This window comes from Formica exsecta, unplaced genomic scaffold (genome assembly GCF_003651465.1).
Source record: "Formica exsecta isolate Colony F162 unplaced genomic scaffold, ASM365146v1 scaffold20, whole genome shotgun sequence".
NCBI lineage: Eukaryota > Metazoa > Arthropoda > Insecta > Hymenoptera > Formicidae > Formica > Formica exsecta.
Window position 1 is genome coordinate 587,281 of NW_021849298.1, and position 15,303 is coordinate 602,583.

The window sequence follows — 15,303 nt, forward strand, 5'->3', positions numbered from 1 at the left end:
TTTTCTAAGAAAATGAACTAAATTAAATATAGATTTTTAATAAAAATAGAAAAAAAAACATCTTTATACACGCATTTCTATTTTTTCAGAAAATATTAAAAAGTATTAAAAAAGTATTTTTAAAGTATTAAAGATTTTTATTAATGGTCTCTTGATTTCATGTATGCTGCAACGTATGATAACATATATCAATTGCGATATATGTATATTAATATTTTGTGACATGCTACTCAGTTTCGTCAGATAATGTTTTGATGACATCATTGCAACACGATAATTCACTGACTACGCGGAATAATGACGCAGATGGTCACCGACTACACACGATATTATCAGTCGATTGGCCGATTACGTTGAAAACTTTATCGCATTTGTAACATCGTATGACACGAACGACGCAATCGACATAAAACTTTGTTGTTCATCAAAGTATATCAAGCCAATATCAATCGTTGAATTTCTTATTAAATTTCGCATAATATTTTTGTCCAAAAATACGACGTATTATATAAACTCGTTATATTCAGTATTACGTGCATATAATTCGGAGATGGTAATAAACGTGAAAATATTCTCTAATCAATTCGCTGGTTCAAGACCGAAAAATCTGATGTTGTCTCGATACTCGAGTGTCCTCGAAACGAAATCGTATTTGCGTTGGCACGCCCGGACGTGGCCCGGACTGAGCAACCTTGAACTTGCTCACCCTCGTACAATTTACCCTCAGCTTCCAACCTTCCACCGCCTCTTCTTTCTATTTCTTATCAAAAAGAGAGAGAAAGAAAGAAAGAGAGAGAGAGAGAGAGGAAAAGAGGCGCATATACATATGATATAATACATAATATTATACAATATTAATATATATATTTTTTAGAATGCAATAAGTATATTCTTGACAAGTAATAAAAAAAACAAATCGATAGATGGTGCAAAATATACGGAGATACATGATGATGAAATGTGAGAATGGCGCGAGGAGAAAAAATGTTGATCGACGTTACATTCCGTGTAAATACGATGTCATTTACAGGATTCGTTTTACCCGCGATTCCCATTTACCCCTCCGCTTACCACTCCCATCCCGCCCACGTTCGGTCGTATATTCCGCGTGACAAAAAGTCGTCCTACCATGCGAAGGGTTAATAGCGGCGCGTCCTTACTCCCCAGGACGAGCCGACCTCGCGCGCCTCGCGCCGCTCTCGACGAGCGGCCGCGTATAACGGTTTTGCCCGTGACCAACAGGGGGGGGACCTTGGCAATGGCTCACGGCGACGGTGGGTAGCGCGGCGGCAGGGCCGCCGGCGTCGCGACGCAGACGCCGAATGCGCGCGCAGTTCGCTCGATGCATCCGGAGGTCGCCCTCGTGCGCGCCGGGAGCGATAACCTTGACCTTATACGCGCGGCCCCCGGCCCGGTGGCGAACAAGGTCCATCCACTCATGAACGGTTGAAGGTCTGCGGTGCCGCGGCCGGGAAGGGGGATGGTGGCGAGGGCGATAGCGGGTAGGGGGGGGGGGAAGGAACCTAGCGAAATCTCTAGCCGCTCGCTCCATCTCCCTCGAGGACGCGTTAACGATCCTCAATTACCGCACCCTCGTCAATTCTCTCGCTTATTCTCCGCGTCCTTCTCTCTCTCTCTCTCTCTCTCTCTCTCTCTCTCTCTCTCGATATCTTTCTCTTTTCCTCGCTCTCGTTACGGATTATATTCGTTCTCTTCCGTCCCGCTCTCTCCCTCACGCGCGAAGATTTTTATCTTCTATAAAAAAAACTTGGAGGCTATAAAAGGGAACGTCAAGTATATACCCGGGTAGGTTGTGCTTTGCGAGAAATGAAGAGCACTCGCGCGATAAACTTTCTCACCGCTCTCTCGTCTCGAATTTTCGTTGTCTTTTAACGCCCGGTTTATATCCAACCTTAAATTCATGATCGTGCGTATCAAGAACGAGATGCGTAATTAATAGACGAATGAGATAGATGACGTTGATAGATAAATAATTGGCAGTCGATAAAATATATTGATGAATTAATGATTCACTCACCATCCGCCCGACACCGCCGTCTTCTCGCCACGTTGTCCTCTCTCTCTCTCTCTCTCTCTCTCTCTCTCTTTCACTTTCTCTCTCTCTCCCTCTCTCTCGTTCGTCCGCCGTTGATTCTCCCGTTGTTTCAAACACTCACTTGGCACTATATCGAATATTTGTTCACTCGCAACACGTATATACGTGTAGATCGGTAAAATCGCGACTATCTATCACGGAAAACGGATTAATTACCGCGACTCGCGTCTTCACTTATGCATCGCGACCGTTACCACTACCTCGCGTGGTCCATTATTGTAAATAATTAATTCACTCGCGAATACAATTCGAATTCATACGATAATTGTACGCCCGTCACTTCGCGCAACATTTTCGACACTCACTCGCACCCGCGATACGCATCGGACGCGATAAATCACGCAAAATACGGCGAGATGAGATTCGTGGAATCTTCAGTTATACGCGACACGATACAACAAGCGGTTTGAAAAATTCCGTTTACGCGACGATTTCACGCCGGTGCCTGATAGGTGGATCGTAACGTCGCCTAATGTCACTCGGCTCGCGACACGAGGGATACCAACCGTGAACGTGACCCGAATTTTTTTATCGCGAAGTTGCCGTTACGTACGTTAAGAAGTTTTCCGCAAACCGCGACGCGTCTAATGTCGCGCACGCATTGGCTCGTATGTCTTCCTGGCAATCATCTTTCTTTATGGCTGCGTCCGTCTCTTTCTCCAGGGATTAGGCTGGTTTCGCACGACACACGAAAACATATGAGACGGCTATCGCTAATTCCTCCGTTGCTTCGAACGTTGCTCACGTAATATAATGTATGCACGTCGATAGAAAAAGAACACGATTAATTATCGCGCGAAGAACGGATTAATTGTCGCCAATTGACTTTACTCACCGGTCGACCTAACCATCTGTTCCATTTTTCGATAATTCACTCGAACACGACTCGAATTAACGTGATAACTATCCATTACTTTATGAAACACTACAAATAAATCTCGATGCACAATAAAAATAAATCGCGCGAAATTCACGACCGCTTGTTGCTCCACACGATACTTTGATTTTCTTGCGAAAAATTCGAATACGTCACAACATCGATGCCTGATAGATGGATCGTAGCGTCGCTCGGCACGCGACACGAGGGGTACCAACCGCGAGCGTACACCGAGAGTTTTTTGCTCAAGTGTTGCCATAATACATTGACACTTTTCGTAAATCACAGCATTGATACATAGAAAGCATAGATTGTCCTTATTCAATTCTTTTATTTCTGATGGAGAGCGAAAGACGATCTTTCAAGTATCGCTATCTCTTTTGTTGCGTCACCATGTCTGTCTCGCTTACGGATAACCTATGCTTCTTATGTCTATGAACGTAGTACGCATCTAATGCTCTATATTAGTCCATACGTTTCGTAAAATAGTCTGGACATGATAACATTAGTATAGAGAGACTCTAATTAGAATTACGTCATAATGAAATTTTATCATTTTTATCGAAATCCCGCGAGAAAAAACCATATGGGTTTTCAGGCTGCGTTTATCTTTACGTTACAAGCGTCCGATTAATTAATCAGGACAAAGAGATTTTTACCCCGATTCGACAATCAAAACAAAACCAGCATAAATTAATAGCATCTTAAGTCGTGACTCTGATTAGATCTAGTGTATACATTAATTAGTGCATCGACCGGTGATCGAAGCCGGTTCACGGTAATTAATTCGTCGTGATCGCGATAATCAGTCACGTCTTTCCGATTAATTATCGCGAAAATATGTTGCTAAAAATAATCGTTCGATATATAAGCGTGCAAGTGAACGTTCGAAGCGAGAGAGAAACCACGAGAGTCGACGCATCGTCCTTCGAAAAAAAAATGATATCGAATACATCGTCAAGTAGCTCTATTCTTTTCTAGCGTATATCCTTCTCGCTTACGGTCTAAATTTCATGAAGGGATAGTCTATATGTTTTCTATGCCTATGACCCTGATTTACGTAAGAAAGTTAATATATAAACGACGGCAACTTCGCAAGAAAAAAAACTTTCCAAGTACACGGTTGGCAGCCCTCGCGTTGCGGATCGTGCGAAGCTAGACAACCACGAGATCCACGAATCAGGGATCGGCGCGAACTTGTCGCCTAAGTCGAAATTTTCAAATCGCTTGAGTTATCTCGCGTCGCGCTTTGTAACCGTCGTGTTGGACGTGCCCGTGCAACGTCTCGCGTTTCGCTGCTTTTCGTCGTGATTTATCCGGTCGACGCGCGCATCGCGAGTGCAGCGAATAACATCGGGAGTGTCGTGTCAAGTAGCGGGCGATTATCGTATCCCGTTAATTCCATCTGTATTCGCGAGTGGATCAACTCGGAGCGGATGACGATGGCAAGGGGGGGGGGAGGGGGGCATCGGCCCCTCGAGCTTACCCGAATCGCGATAATTATTAGCCCCGTTTTTCGCACGATCGCGATTAAATTAGTGGCATTTCTGAGTGAAATGAGTGAATAAGTGCTTGATACATATATATATGTGTGTGTGCGCTGAATAAGTGCTCCGAGCAACCGGGTGGCATCAGCGACGACGAAGGGACACTGGCGTATCGAGAGAGGATAGGAGAGGGTACGACGATAAAAAGGCAGCGGTATCAGCGGGTGGTGAGTGGAATTTCATTATACTCGCGATTAATTATTCCTTTGTTTCGCTCGAGACGATTTTCGTGGCCGTTACGTCGTCAGGATCTCGACGAGCCGCTCGATTCACGGAAGCATTCGCGCACGCATTCCCTCGAATCGCGTTGTCTAGATTCGTTAAATAAACCCGAAAATAGACGGGCCAAAAATAGACGGGGCGTCTAAAATTTCGGGATGTATGTATATGTATACGGTCGCCCTGTGCTTGCCATCGGCCCCTCGAGCTTACCCGAATCGCGATAATTATTAGCCCCGTTTTTCGCACGATCGCGATTAAATTAGTGGCATTTCTGAGTGAAATGAGTGAATAAGTGCTTGATACATATATATATGTGTGTGTGCGCTGAATAAGTGCTCCGAGCAACCGGGTGGCATCAGCGACGACGAAGGGACACTGGCGTATCGAGAGAGGATAGGAGAGGGTACGACGATAAAAAGGCAGCGGTATCAGCGGGTGGTGAGTGGAATTTCATTATACTCGCGATTAATTATTCCTTTGTTTCGCTCGAGACGATTTTCGTGGCCGTTACGTCGTCAGGATCTCGACGAGCCGCTCGATTCACGGAAGCATTCGCGCACGCATTCCCTCGAATCGCGTTGTCTAGATTCGTTAAATAAACCCGAAAATAGACGGGCCAAAAATAGACGGGGCGTCTAAAATTTCGGGATGTATGTATATGTATACGGTCGCCCTGTGCTTGCGGATTAAAGTCTCATGATCGAAGAAAATAGTTGTCTCGGACCGATCCTCGCGCAGATTAGAGACGGTGGAAAGTCGAGGTCGCCCTTGACGTAAGCGCCTACCACGTGTAGATACACAAATACACTGACGTTACTTTTCGCACACATATCGCATTCTGAGAAATACGAAACGTCGTCGTCGAAATATTACATACGACGACGTGAGACGTTGAAGGCGCGAAGAGAGATGTGTCGTGAATTTTGAATTATTAATAATCGCTGTTTAAATTTAATGATATCGTTTATCTCTCGCTCCGCAAAGTTTATGAAATTTAATAGCAGCGTCAATCGTGACACGATCGCGATCTTTGATGTAAAAGGATATTATACTTGGCCGCGTGCAAAGCTGGTTCTTTCTATAACAAGTAAATATTATTGCGTTTGAGATATTTTTACTTTTTAATGCTAAAGTCGATGCGCGATCTTTGCTAAATTTATTCATTATTTATTGTTCATAATTTATATGATACGGTTACAGAATTAAATACGCACATGTCGACTTTAACTTCCTTATCAAATATCAGCCTTTTTTTCTATGCACGTCATTATGCAGGAAATCAATCCGTGCATATATCCGCGTATATCTACTACGATAATACGTGCTATTTAAAGTCGAATCTCTTTTCTCAATAGCAGAGTAGTAATATATCAATTTGGGGTTGCAATAAGCAGTCTCTACATCTATCGGCCTTGACATCGACATTTGCAGCTACGCAGTTGCAACAAAGTGCATCACCGATATCTGCCAACTGTTAGAACGACTACGAAAACACACTCGTAAATTTAACGTCGCAAAACGGCTCAGACGTTCTCACTATAATATTTTTCGCGCGTTAGAAATGTAACGGAATATTATACATTTTTATCGGACAGCGTATATTGTGTACAGTTGTTGGCAAAGGGATAACCCCGTAATCTATATTTCATGCAAATATTTTCCGCGGCCGATGACGAATCTTGGCGCCCGTACACCGGGCGCGGAAATCGGTTCGATGCTACTTTCGCGAGTGACGGTGCATCGACGCCGACGCGAAACGTTTTTATAGATGCCATCGGCCTTGTCCTTGACATCGACCGCAGTGTCCTGACGCTACGCAGGCGGCACGTAGTTACATCGAGAGATATCCGATATGCGGTACGAGTTTGCGGAGGAGTTTACGTAGGAAGGGGGATTTAAAGGGGGTAGATATATATAGGGGATGCGAATAACATATCGGGATCAAATGGGTGGCGCGAAAATTTATTCACTCTGACCGTAGAATATTTCATAAGATTACTAGAAAGAAGTTTGAGAAAGTAATCCTCCGATATGAAAGACGTAAACGAACGTTTGTTTGCGCAATGTAAATGATGATTTTTTTTCTGATTTCTTTACATAGTTTATGATTTGCAACTGTGTAACTACTCGTTCTGTACGTTTTATTATGGATAGAGGAGCCTCAGATTATTTCCGTGTATATTGACATTATGTACAAAGCAGAATTGCTTGAAATAAAACAAGGACAAGTTCGACTAATCGCGAATAAGATCGTATTTCACGACTATTTATTAACACAGTATATTTTGCGCTCGTAGAGACTGTATACGATTGGACGTCTATAGGTAAACAATATCTAAGTGTAGACTTCGCAATTTATATATATATGTCGTTATTTATGCACATTTTCTGCATCAATGTTTATCACATAACATTCTCAATTAGTCACAAAGAAGTCGAAATTGGCATAATATTTAAAACAGAAAGAAATCCAAAATTTGTGAAATAGAAACATTATTTATTTACATATCCCACAATTAATTATGCAAATAATTTTGCACATCAAAAGAGTCTCGTAACAGAACTGTTAAATATTATTTCATAATATTATTTCAAATGTAGGGGAATTATTTACTTTTCCTCTTCATATTTTTAGGTTTTGTCCTCGGTCTGTTACCGCCTCGATTTTTCTTTCCACGTCCTTTAGTTTTTTCCTTAGCTTTAGCCGCGCGTAAGTCCTTCTTCATTCTCGGATCGACTACTTTATATCGACCTTTTACACCAGGAGGCCGAACGGCCCGCTTCTGCGCGCTATGTTTCTTTGCTACGATATACTTAACTTCCTTTCGTGGTTCTTTCTTGGCTTTCTTGTACAATCTACATTAAATCAAAAATCATCTCATATTAAAACAAATACATTATATACATTAATCAAATATTTTGTAAAAAATCATATTTACGCATTAATTTGTCTGGCCTTCTCCTTGTCGTTGATATCCCCATTATCCATCAAGTTTTCCATCTTCTTCTTGGCCTTTTCAAGTTTGCGCATTGAGCGTTTCTTTTTTCTCGCCTTAGCTTCCATTACTTTCTTAATCGGTCTAATATTTAAGTCTTTGACTTTGTTCTGATATTCTTCGACAAGTTCCTTAGGTACAGGTGCTTCCTTCTTCATGTGTTTTTCCTCATCCTTTACAAACCAATCAGGTAATTTTTCATCATTAAACGCGTATCTATTCCAAGCAGAGTCAATCAAATCCCTTCGAGATTTTTTACGAGTCAATAAAGATCCAAGTGCTAAATCCTCAGGGGTCAATTTTCTTTTCTTTACTTGTTTATCTGTTTAATCATAAAAGAATGTGTTTAAGTTGATATAATTAACAGCTGCCAGTAATCATTAGTAGTTTAGTCATCGTTAGTAGTAATCTCGGTCGGTAAACTTTCCGACCAAGCTTTCTTACCTTTTTCTTGTGGTACTACTTCAAAGCCGTCTTTTCCGCCGATTTTCTTTACTTTTTTAGATGCCATCATTTCTTCCATGTCATAATCTGAATTTGTATCGTCGCTTTCATTAACTTTACGTTTCTTTTCCTTATTAATTTTTTTCTCTGTCTTCTCCTCTTCTCCAAGAATATGTCCACCCTTCTTCTTGTACTGCTCGATCATTTTATTTAATTCATAATCTTCATCATCTTCATTTTCTAAATTTTTAAATGCGTCTTTTTCAAACCAAAGTTCAGCTTTATGAATCTTTTTAGTCTTTTTGTCCCGGAAATCTAAATCAGTTAGCAAAGGATTGTTAGAATTGTCAAAATCTTTAGATTGTCGTTTCTTCTTTTGCACTTTTTTTGTACTTTCTGAATCCTCTTCTGAATCCTCTAGACCTATTTTACGATAATAATTTTTATTATAAATTTTAAAGGATGTGTAAGAGAGAAATATAATATATATAGAAATCTTTTAAAATTACTTGAAAAGAAATATTCAAAATTAATGTTAATACTTAAAGCATAATACCTAGTCCAGATTTTTCACTATCTGTATCATCATCTGATGCAGCATCGGTATCATTCTCCTCACTATCTTCTGATTTATAGAATAAGCCCTTGCTATCCAAATGACCTGTATCTTTCTTGTAAGAAACCGTCTTTGGTTTGATTTCCTCTTCGTCCGAATCAGGATCACTTTCTGCTAAAACGTCAGGCGTTTGATCTGTAACTTGTTCCAATTGCTCATAAGTTTGAATCTGGCTTAATTTAAACATATCATCCCCTTCTAATTTAGGTCCCTCATCATTTTTATGAATCATTTTCAAGTTAAGGCGTTTATTCAGTTTATTTCTCTCTTTGCTAGCTTTCTTTTTCTTGCTCTTTAATTCTTTAGCTTCCTCATCCCTGAGTTCGGCAATCTGTTTTTCAATTACCCCATCTTCCAAATCTTCCTGCTCTTCGAGGCTAATAGCTTCAGATGCTGCTGTAGTTTCATTTTCTACTACATCCTCTTTCTCTTCTGTTTCTGCTTGTGTCCCTTTTAACGATTTCCACCAATTAAGCAACATTTTCAAATCCTTCCGACCAAGTACTTTGATATCCTTGCAACATTCTCTAACTTCTTTAGTTGTTTTCTCATGATTGTTGATAATTTCATCATCTATTACTATTTCAGAAGCATTCTGCAAAGCTTCTATTGCATTTTCACAGGCAATAAATTCTTTTGCGGATAATTTATGATATAATGTGTAATCATTCTCAGGATATCCTTCTGCTTTTGGTTTCTTCTGCTTGTCTAATTGAAGAAAGTTTGATTTGTTTGTAGATTCTATTTCTAATTCAGAAAATACATATTTTGCATCAAAGAACTTGGGATCTAATTTATCAGGAGCAATATAATATTGACACACTACAAAGATTTCTGCAGATTCATTACGCGAAGCTTGAGGTTTAGTGGCATGTACCTATAATAGAGTTATGTGATAATCAAATGATAGACAATCATAAGTAAAAAAAAAATATTTCTCTTAATAGTATTAATAATATTAATACCTTTTTAAATAGCTGTTTTAACACCCAGATCAATGGGTGATAATCTTTAGATCGAAATACTTTTGTTACAAACCAACCACCAGCTTTTAAGAATTGAGTAGCTAATTTAACAGCTGATAATGTTAACACAACTTGTTGATATGCATCATGGAGCCAATTTTTTCCTACATTGGGAGCACCATCATTTAAAACAATATCAGCCTTCCATGTCTTCAATTCACGCGAGATAGCCACTCTACATTTATCTGTTGTAATATCTTCTGTAAGACTGATACATCCTGGTATAGGCTTTATCGGAAACAGATCTACACCTATAACTATAGATGATATTGGCATATTTTGCTTGGCAACCTGCATCCAGCCGCCAGGTGCTGCACACAAGTCGACGCATACTCTGGACTTTTGTAAAAATTCAAACTTGCGATTTAATTGAATTAATTTGAAAGCAGCACGTGATCTATAACCTGAACAAAAAATTCAATTTTAGTCATTATTTTAATAACAAGTATTAAATTGTTTGACACAAATACTGTGGCATGTCAAGCTATTACAAATTTTAATTTAGTAATTCCATCTCTTCCTTTTATTATATTGTATATTAATAATTAATATTTTGCTTACCGGTTTCTTTGGCTAATTGATAATATTTATCTTTTCTCTGCTTTCCAATCTTCGATTTCTTTCCCATTTTAATAAAAAATAAATGTTAGCTTTTCACAGATAAATGTACACGTTTAAAGTGCGTGCCATTCAATATCTAGACAGCGTGGTTTCTTCAACGTTTGTGATATAGGTTAGAAATATTACCTCACATGTATACACAATTGATATAGCCAGTAAATACTACCAACTTAGCCATAAAAAATTTTACTATTTTTCATGAGCTAGAATATATAGAAATGAGATGTTCCAATTGGCGCTCGAATAGAGAATTTTTAAATCCAGACAGCGCAGCCATATGCAAATAGGATCATTTTATATCAAAATGATACCGACCTGTTTTCTTCTATAAATTTGTTGCAGATCTGCGCAAATTATGGTGCACTCGCTGCTCGCTCTTAGCGTAGCGTAGATGCAACTTTGTAGTGAGGGTGTTGAGTTATCTCTATTTAATAAAATAGCAATTATCTTTCTAACCGAATTACGTCGTTTTCCTAATATAAAAGGAAGAAGTAGGAATAAGAGAATGTGGAAGGTCGTAGTTCGTGGAATCCGAGAAACGTTGGAGCGACGTGTTTGTCGCACCAACATTTACTCGCAATCGTCGCAGGATAACGCGAAGAACGAAGTCAAAACAAGCTTGACATGCCAACAAAAATTTCTTCCGCCAATTTTTATTACTTGTGATAAGAGTTTTTGCGGATCGGCTAAAAGCGCCGGTGCTAAAGATAAGAAATACGAATGGAATACCAAGCACAGTTGGCCAGAGGCTGTTGGTTGGGTAAATATATTTTTTAAGATAAATATATTATTTATCATAATGCATTGTAGCAACATTAAAGAAACTTTATTGAGAATCGCTATAATGTAACTTTGATTTTATTAGTCCAGTGTATTGGCAGCTGGATGGGTTGTGTGCCAAACTCTTTGCTTCCGTAAAAGGATCTTTGATCGAGACAATAATGAGACTTTAAAAAGTAAATTATATGATTACTCTGGAGTTTCATTTATACTCAGGCAAATATTGAATTTAAAACCAAAGAATATTCTGCCAGTCACTAATTGTATTGGTGATAGTAATAAAAAGTCTAAGCTGCAAATCCAAGATTCAGATTCACAATGGAGTGGAGCCAAACCGTTTGGTCCTATCACCATTGAAGAGGTGAGGATGCTATTTTGCAGAAATTATACTCTGTAATTATGTGCTAGAAATATATAAGTAAATTAATATGAAAATATCTTTTATGCTCCTGAATAAGCTTATCAGAAAAAGATATATAATCTTTATATTTATAGAGCGCACCACTATATTTATATATACATATACATATCATGTTATTGATATATGCATTTTATGATTAATACATACATATATATGTGCGCATTCTTTATTTAGTTATACATTTTCTAACAAATTTGGAGATGTTTCTCTACACATAATAAGAAATTTCTTTTATTTTAATATTGATCGTATTTATTACGAAATTATCTTTGAAAATTAATACAAATTATAAGTAATTCATGCTTGTCATTTTCTTATCTTTTGTCAATAAAATGTGTATTTTAGAATTTTGAAATTAAACTTTGAATTTTACAAAATTTACTGCATAAATTAAAAATATTGTATAATAAACGAGAATATTTATATATTTTTTTTATTTTAAATATTTTTTTTAGAGTGATTGACTCTTACTTTCTATAAAGGAATAAATATACATATAAAGTGCCATATTCTTACATAGATTTTTTATATCCTTAGGCTTTTAAAGAAGCTGCCGACGAATTTTCAAACACTCATAAAACAGTGTTAGGAGAGTTTGAACTTCGTTATGGTATAAAAGCATTAGAGGAAAAACGTTATAAAGATGCTATGATGCATTTTTCCGCGGGCGCTAATCTATCATCCCCCGGAAGTATGTTTAATTTAGGTTTATGTTACGAATTAGGCATTGGAACTTTAGCTGATCAAAAGAAGGTACGCTCTAATATTTAGATCATCTCCAAAGAGCTACAAAAATTAACTTTAAATTAATCAATTTAGTTACAAAAACTTTTCCAATCTATACATAAAATATTCGATATTATAACAAACATAAAAGATTTAAAACTGTGAAAAAAACTATGCTCCTAAAAAATATATAAAATTATAATTTTCCTTCAGGCTGTAAAATATTACAACGATGCCGCAGCCCATGATCATGCTGATGCATTATATAATCTAGGAGTTTTCCATGCCCAAGGAAGGGGCGGTTTACCGGTTGACATTGATATCGCGCGCACTTATTTCGTCAGAGCAGCCAAGCTGGGTCAGATACAAGCACAATATGCACTTGATTTAGAGAAAGCTGAGACTTTGCAGAAAAATAACAATATCTCTACCATATCAAACAGATGCTCAAAAACTGAAAGAAATTTAGAAAAGAACAAGGCAAATGGTACGCGCATAAAATTAAATGGTTACACGGTGAATACAAATGTTGATAGAATATTAAGTACAAATTTCATGGGAAAATGTACGCTCGAGTCGTCGGAATATGAAAAAATAGTCGAAGATCCCACTCAAGTATTTTTAGATTTCCTCGGCTTAAGAGAATCTAGTCAAACACCCATTGTGATAACTACCAATGATTGTCACGTGCCATGTTAAAAAAAAATACTTTTGTTATATCATCATAAGACTCATCAAGCAGTATCATATAAATAGTACAAATGTATTAATTTCTACATTCACTCCTATTTTTTTTTGTGTTAACATTTTTGTGTCTAGTATTATTATACGTAGAAATACGTATGACATGTGTAAGAGCTATATCGATGCAAATATTTGCTCAATTTATAATGTCATATAATTCAGGTTTTTACTTTAAGTCGCAATCTCGTGTTTGTGACATTATTTTCACATTTCATCATTTTCGTTATTTTTCGTTTACGTTTAACAAAACAAGTATATATATTACAAATATATATATAGTGCTTAAAGATTTTTTATATTCATCTTGTTAAAGTTATATGTATATATAATTTCATCAATACACATTGTATATTATATGATGCTTACATTGAGCGGAAAGTTTAAAACTACTTATATTATGTATAAATATAAGTTATATTTTATTATATTTATATATAATGTTACTTAAATCGTGATTGAGTTGGAACGTAACTGTGATGAGCGATTCAAAAAATTAAATGTGAAAACATGCATGATACGACATATTATAATTGAGAAAAGTTCGGATGTTGCACGCCCTCGCAAAATTCTGAGTCCCAATAAGATTGTAATATTTGATATATTGTAGTGATATATTGCAGGACAATTTTGATTTAATTTTAAATGTATATATTTTATCAAGTCTTACATTGGAAAATCTCATTTTATTGAATAAGATGTATATTTTTAGATTTAAAGTTTTATAATATAGTTTGACACAAACAACAGCAATGACGTTTAATAATTCGTGCTTGTACACTATGTAGTGTGCAAAGTACATATGCGAATAGTACATATATATCTAGTACATAATACAAAAATAAATTTTTTTAACTTCATAGTTTTTTTAACTTTGATATCTCCTCTCCTCTCAGAGCGATCGTATTATAATTGTAGATGATCTGCCTTCACCAATGAGCGTTACGTTGCAATACGGTTTTTCTTATAAATTCGCTATGATTGGCGTATAAATTGATTTGGCGATTCACGTCCATCCATCTTACATTACGCGCGTCGTCTCCAGCCTTTAATGCGAGTTTCCCGACAACACTACTGTCTTCGTCGTGAAAATTTATAGCCACCGTCTCCATCCAAGCATTATCCGTATTTCGCGGATCGTCCACGTATCCTTTGTAGATCTCGTCGCCTTTCGCGAAGAATTCCGTTATAGAATCTTGAAGCATCTTTCTTTCACCGTCATCCTTTTCCAAGTAGTTTAACGCTTCTTCCATGAATTCTCTCATTAAGGTGGTGGAGACTGTTTCATCTGGATCAACCATACCTCCCGGTATAGCCCATTCTCCGGAATCTCGCCTTTGTATAGCGACGAACTGTAATACGGGTTTCTCTGTGTGTTTGTTTACTTTCACAGCTTTCGCATTATCGCGTTTCCATCGTGTAACGATCGGATCGGCAGCGTGATTCGGTCCCCATCGGCCTAGAAGTCCTCGTCCTACAATACCAGTTCGTCCCACGGGATTTAAAGGATGACCATCCGCGTTCACAACGTAGTTACCCGTAAAACTCTTTCGATTTACCTTATCTGTGAAGAATTATATTTCGAATATATAGCGCGATAACGGCTAGCGTTTCGCATGCGCAATATTGGCTCTAGTCTACGGTGCGGTGAATTTGTTAACCTCATAAATATGATATTTTCTGTGTATTTTTTTCCCGTCAAATATTTACGTAATTATGACAATTGTCCTGAATTTAAACAAAGAAAAAGTGGAGGGGGTAGTTACCATCTATCGCATTCCATCTTGGTTTGAAAGTGGGTTCGTTGATGTCCGGATCTGCCCAAGGTTTACCCTGAAGAGCGGCAGCGGTATACGCGACCGGTTTATACTCGGGATACACGACTGTCCATGGAATTTTTTCCTCCGGCACCGTAAATCTCTTTATATTACTGGACGGATATAAGCCTTGCGTACATTTCTGGTGAAGCATTCTCGTGCATCTAGTATTCATTTGACAATTCCTTCCAGGAAAATCGATGCAATGAACACGTGACAAGACATAATATATACATAGACCTAGTATTAATGACATAGCCCGAAGAATAGAAAGAGAGAGAGAGGGAGAGAAAAACAGAAAGAATCCATCTCTTTCCAACAACAGATTGCACGAATAAGAGAAAAAATATTTTT

General features: G+C 37.8%; 3 protein-coding genes across 3 annotated transcripts; 1 reads left to right on the plus strand and 2 right to left on the minus strand.

Annotated features, from left to right (window-relative positions):
* Nucleotides 1–7,238: 7,238 nt before the first annotated feature.
* LOC115234559 (pre-rRNA 2'-O-ribose RNA methyltransferase FTSJ3) lies at nt 7,239–10,621 on the minus strand. The gene is made up of 6 exons (XM_029805729.1): nt 10,405–10,621; nt 9,784–10,247; nt 8,759–9,695; nt 8,203–8,625; nt 7,702–8,080; nt 7,239–7,618 (listed from the first exon to the last, which is right to left on the minus strand). The coding sequence occupies exons 1-6, from the start codon at nt 10,469–10,471 to the stop codon at nt 7,369–7,371; spliced, it is 2,520 nt and encodes an 839-aa protein (XP_029661589.1). The 5' UTR covers nt 10,472–10,621; the 3' UTR covers nt 7,239–7,368.
* Nucleotides 10,622–10,791: 170 nt separating this feature from the next.
* Nucleotides 10,792–13,994, plus strand: LOC115234587. The gene is made up of 4 exons (XM_029805770.1): nt 10,792–11,224; nt 11,330–11,605; nt 12,203–12,418; nt 12,605–13,994. The coding sequence occupies exons 1-4, from the start codon at nt 10,856–10,858 to the stop codon at nt 13,088–13,090; spliced, it is 1,347 nt and encodes a 448-aa protein (XP_029661630.1). The 5' UTR covers nt 10,792–10,855; the 3' UTR covers nt 13,091–13,994.
* Nucleotides 13,802–15,245, minus strand: LOC115234588 (ADP-ribose pyrophosphatase, mitochondrial). The gene is made up of 2 exons (XM_029805771.1): nt 14,899–15,245; nt 13,802–14,696 (listed from the first exon to the last, which is right to left on the minus strand). Exons 1-2 carry the CDS (start codon nt 15,203–15,205, stop codon nt 14,062–14,064), a joined length of 942 nt encoding a protein of 313 aa, XP_029661631.1. The 5' UTR covers nt 15,206–15,245; the 3' UTR covers nt 13,802–14,061.
* Between the last annotated feature and the right edge of the window lie 58 nt (nt 15,246–15,303).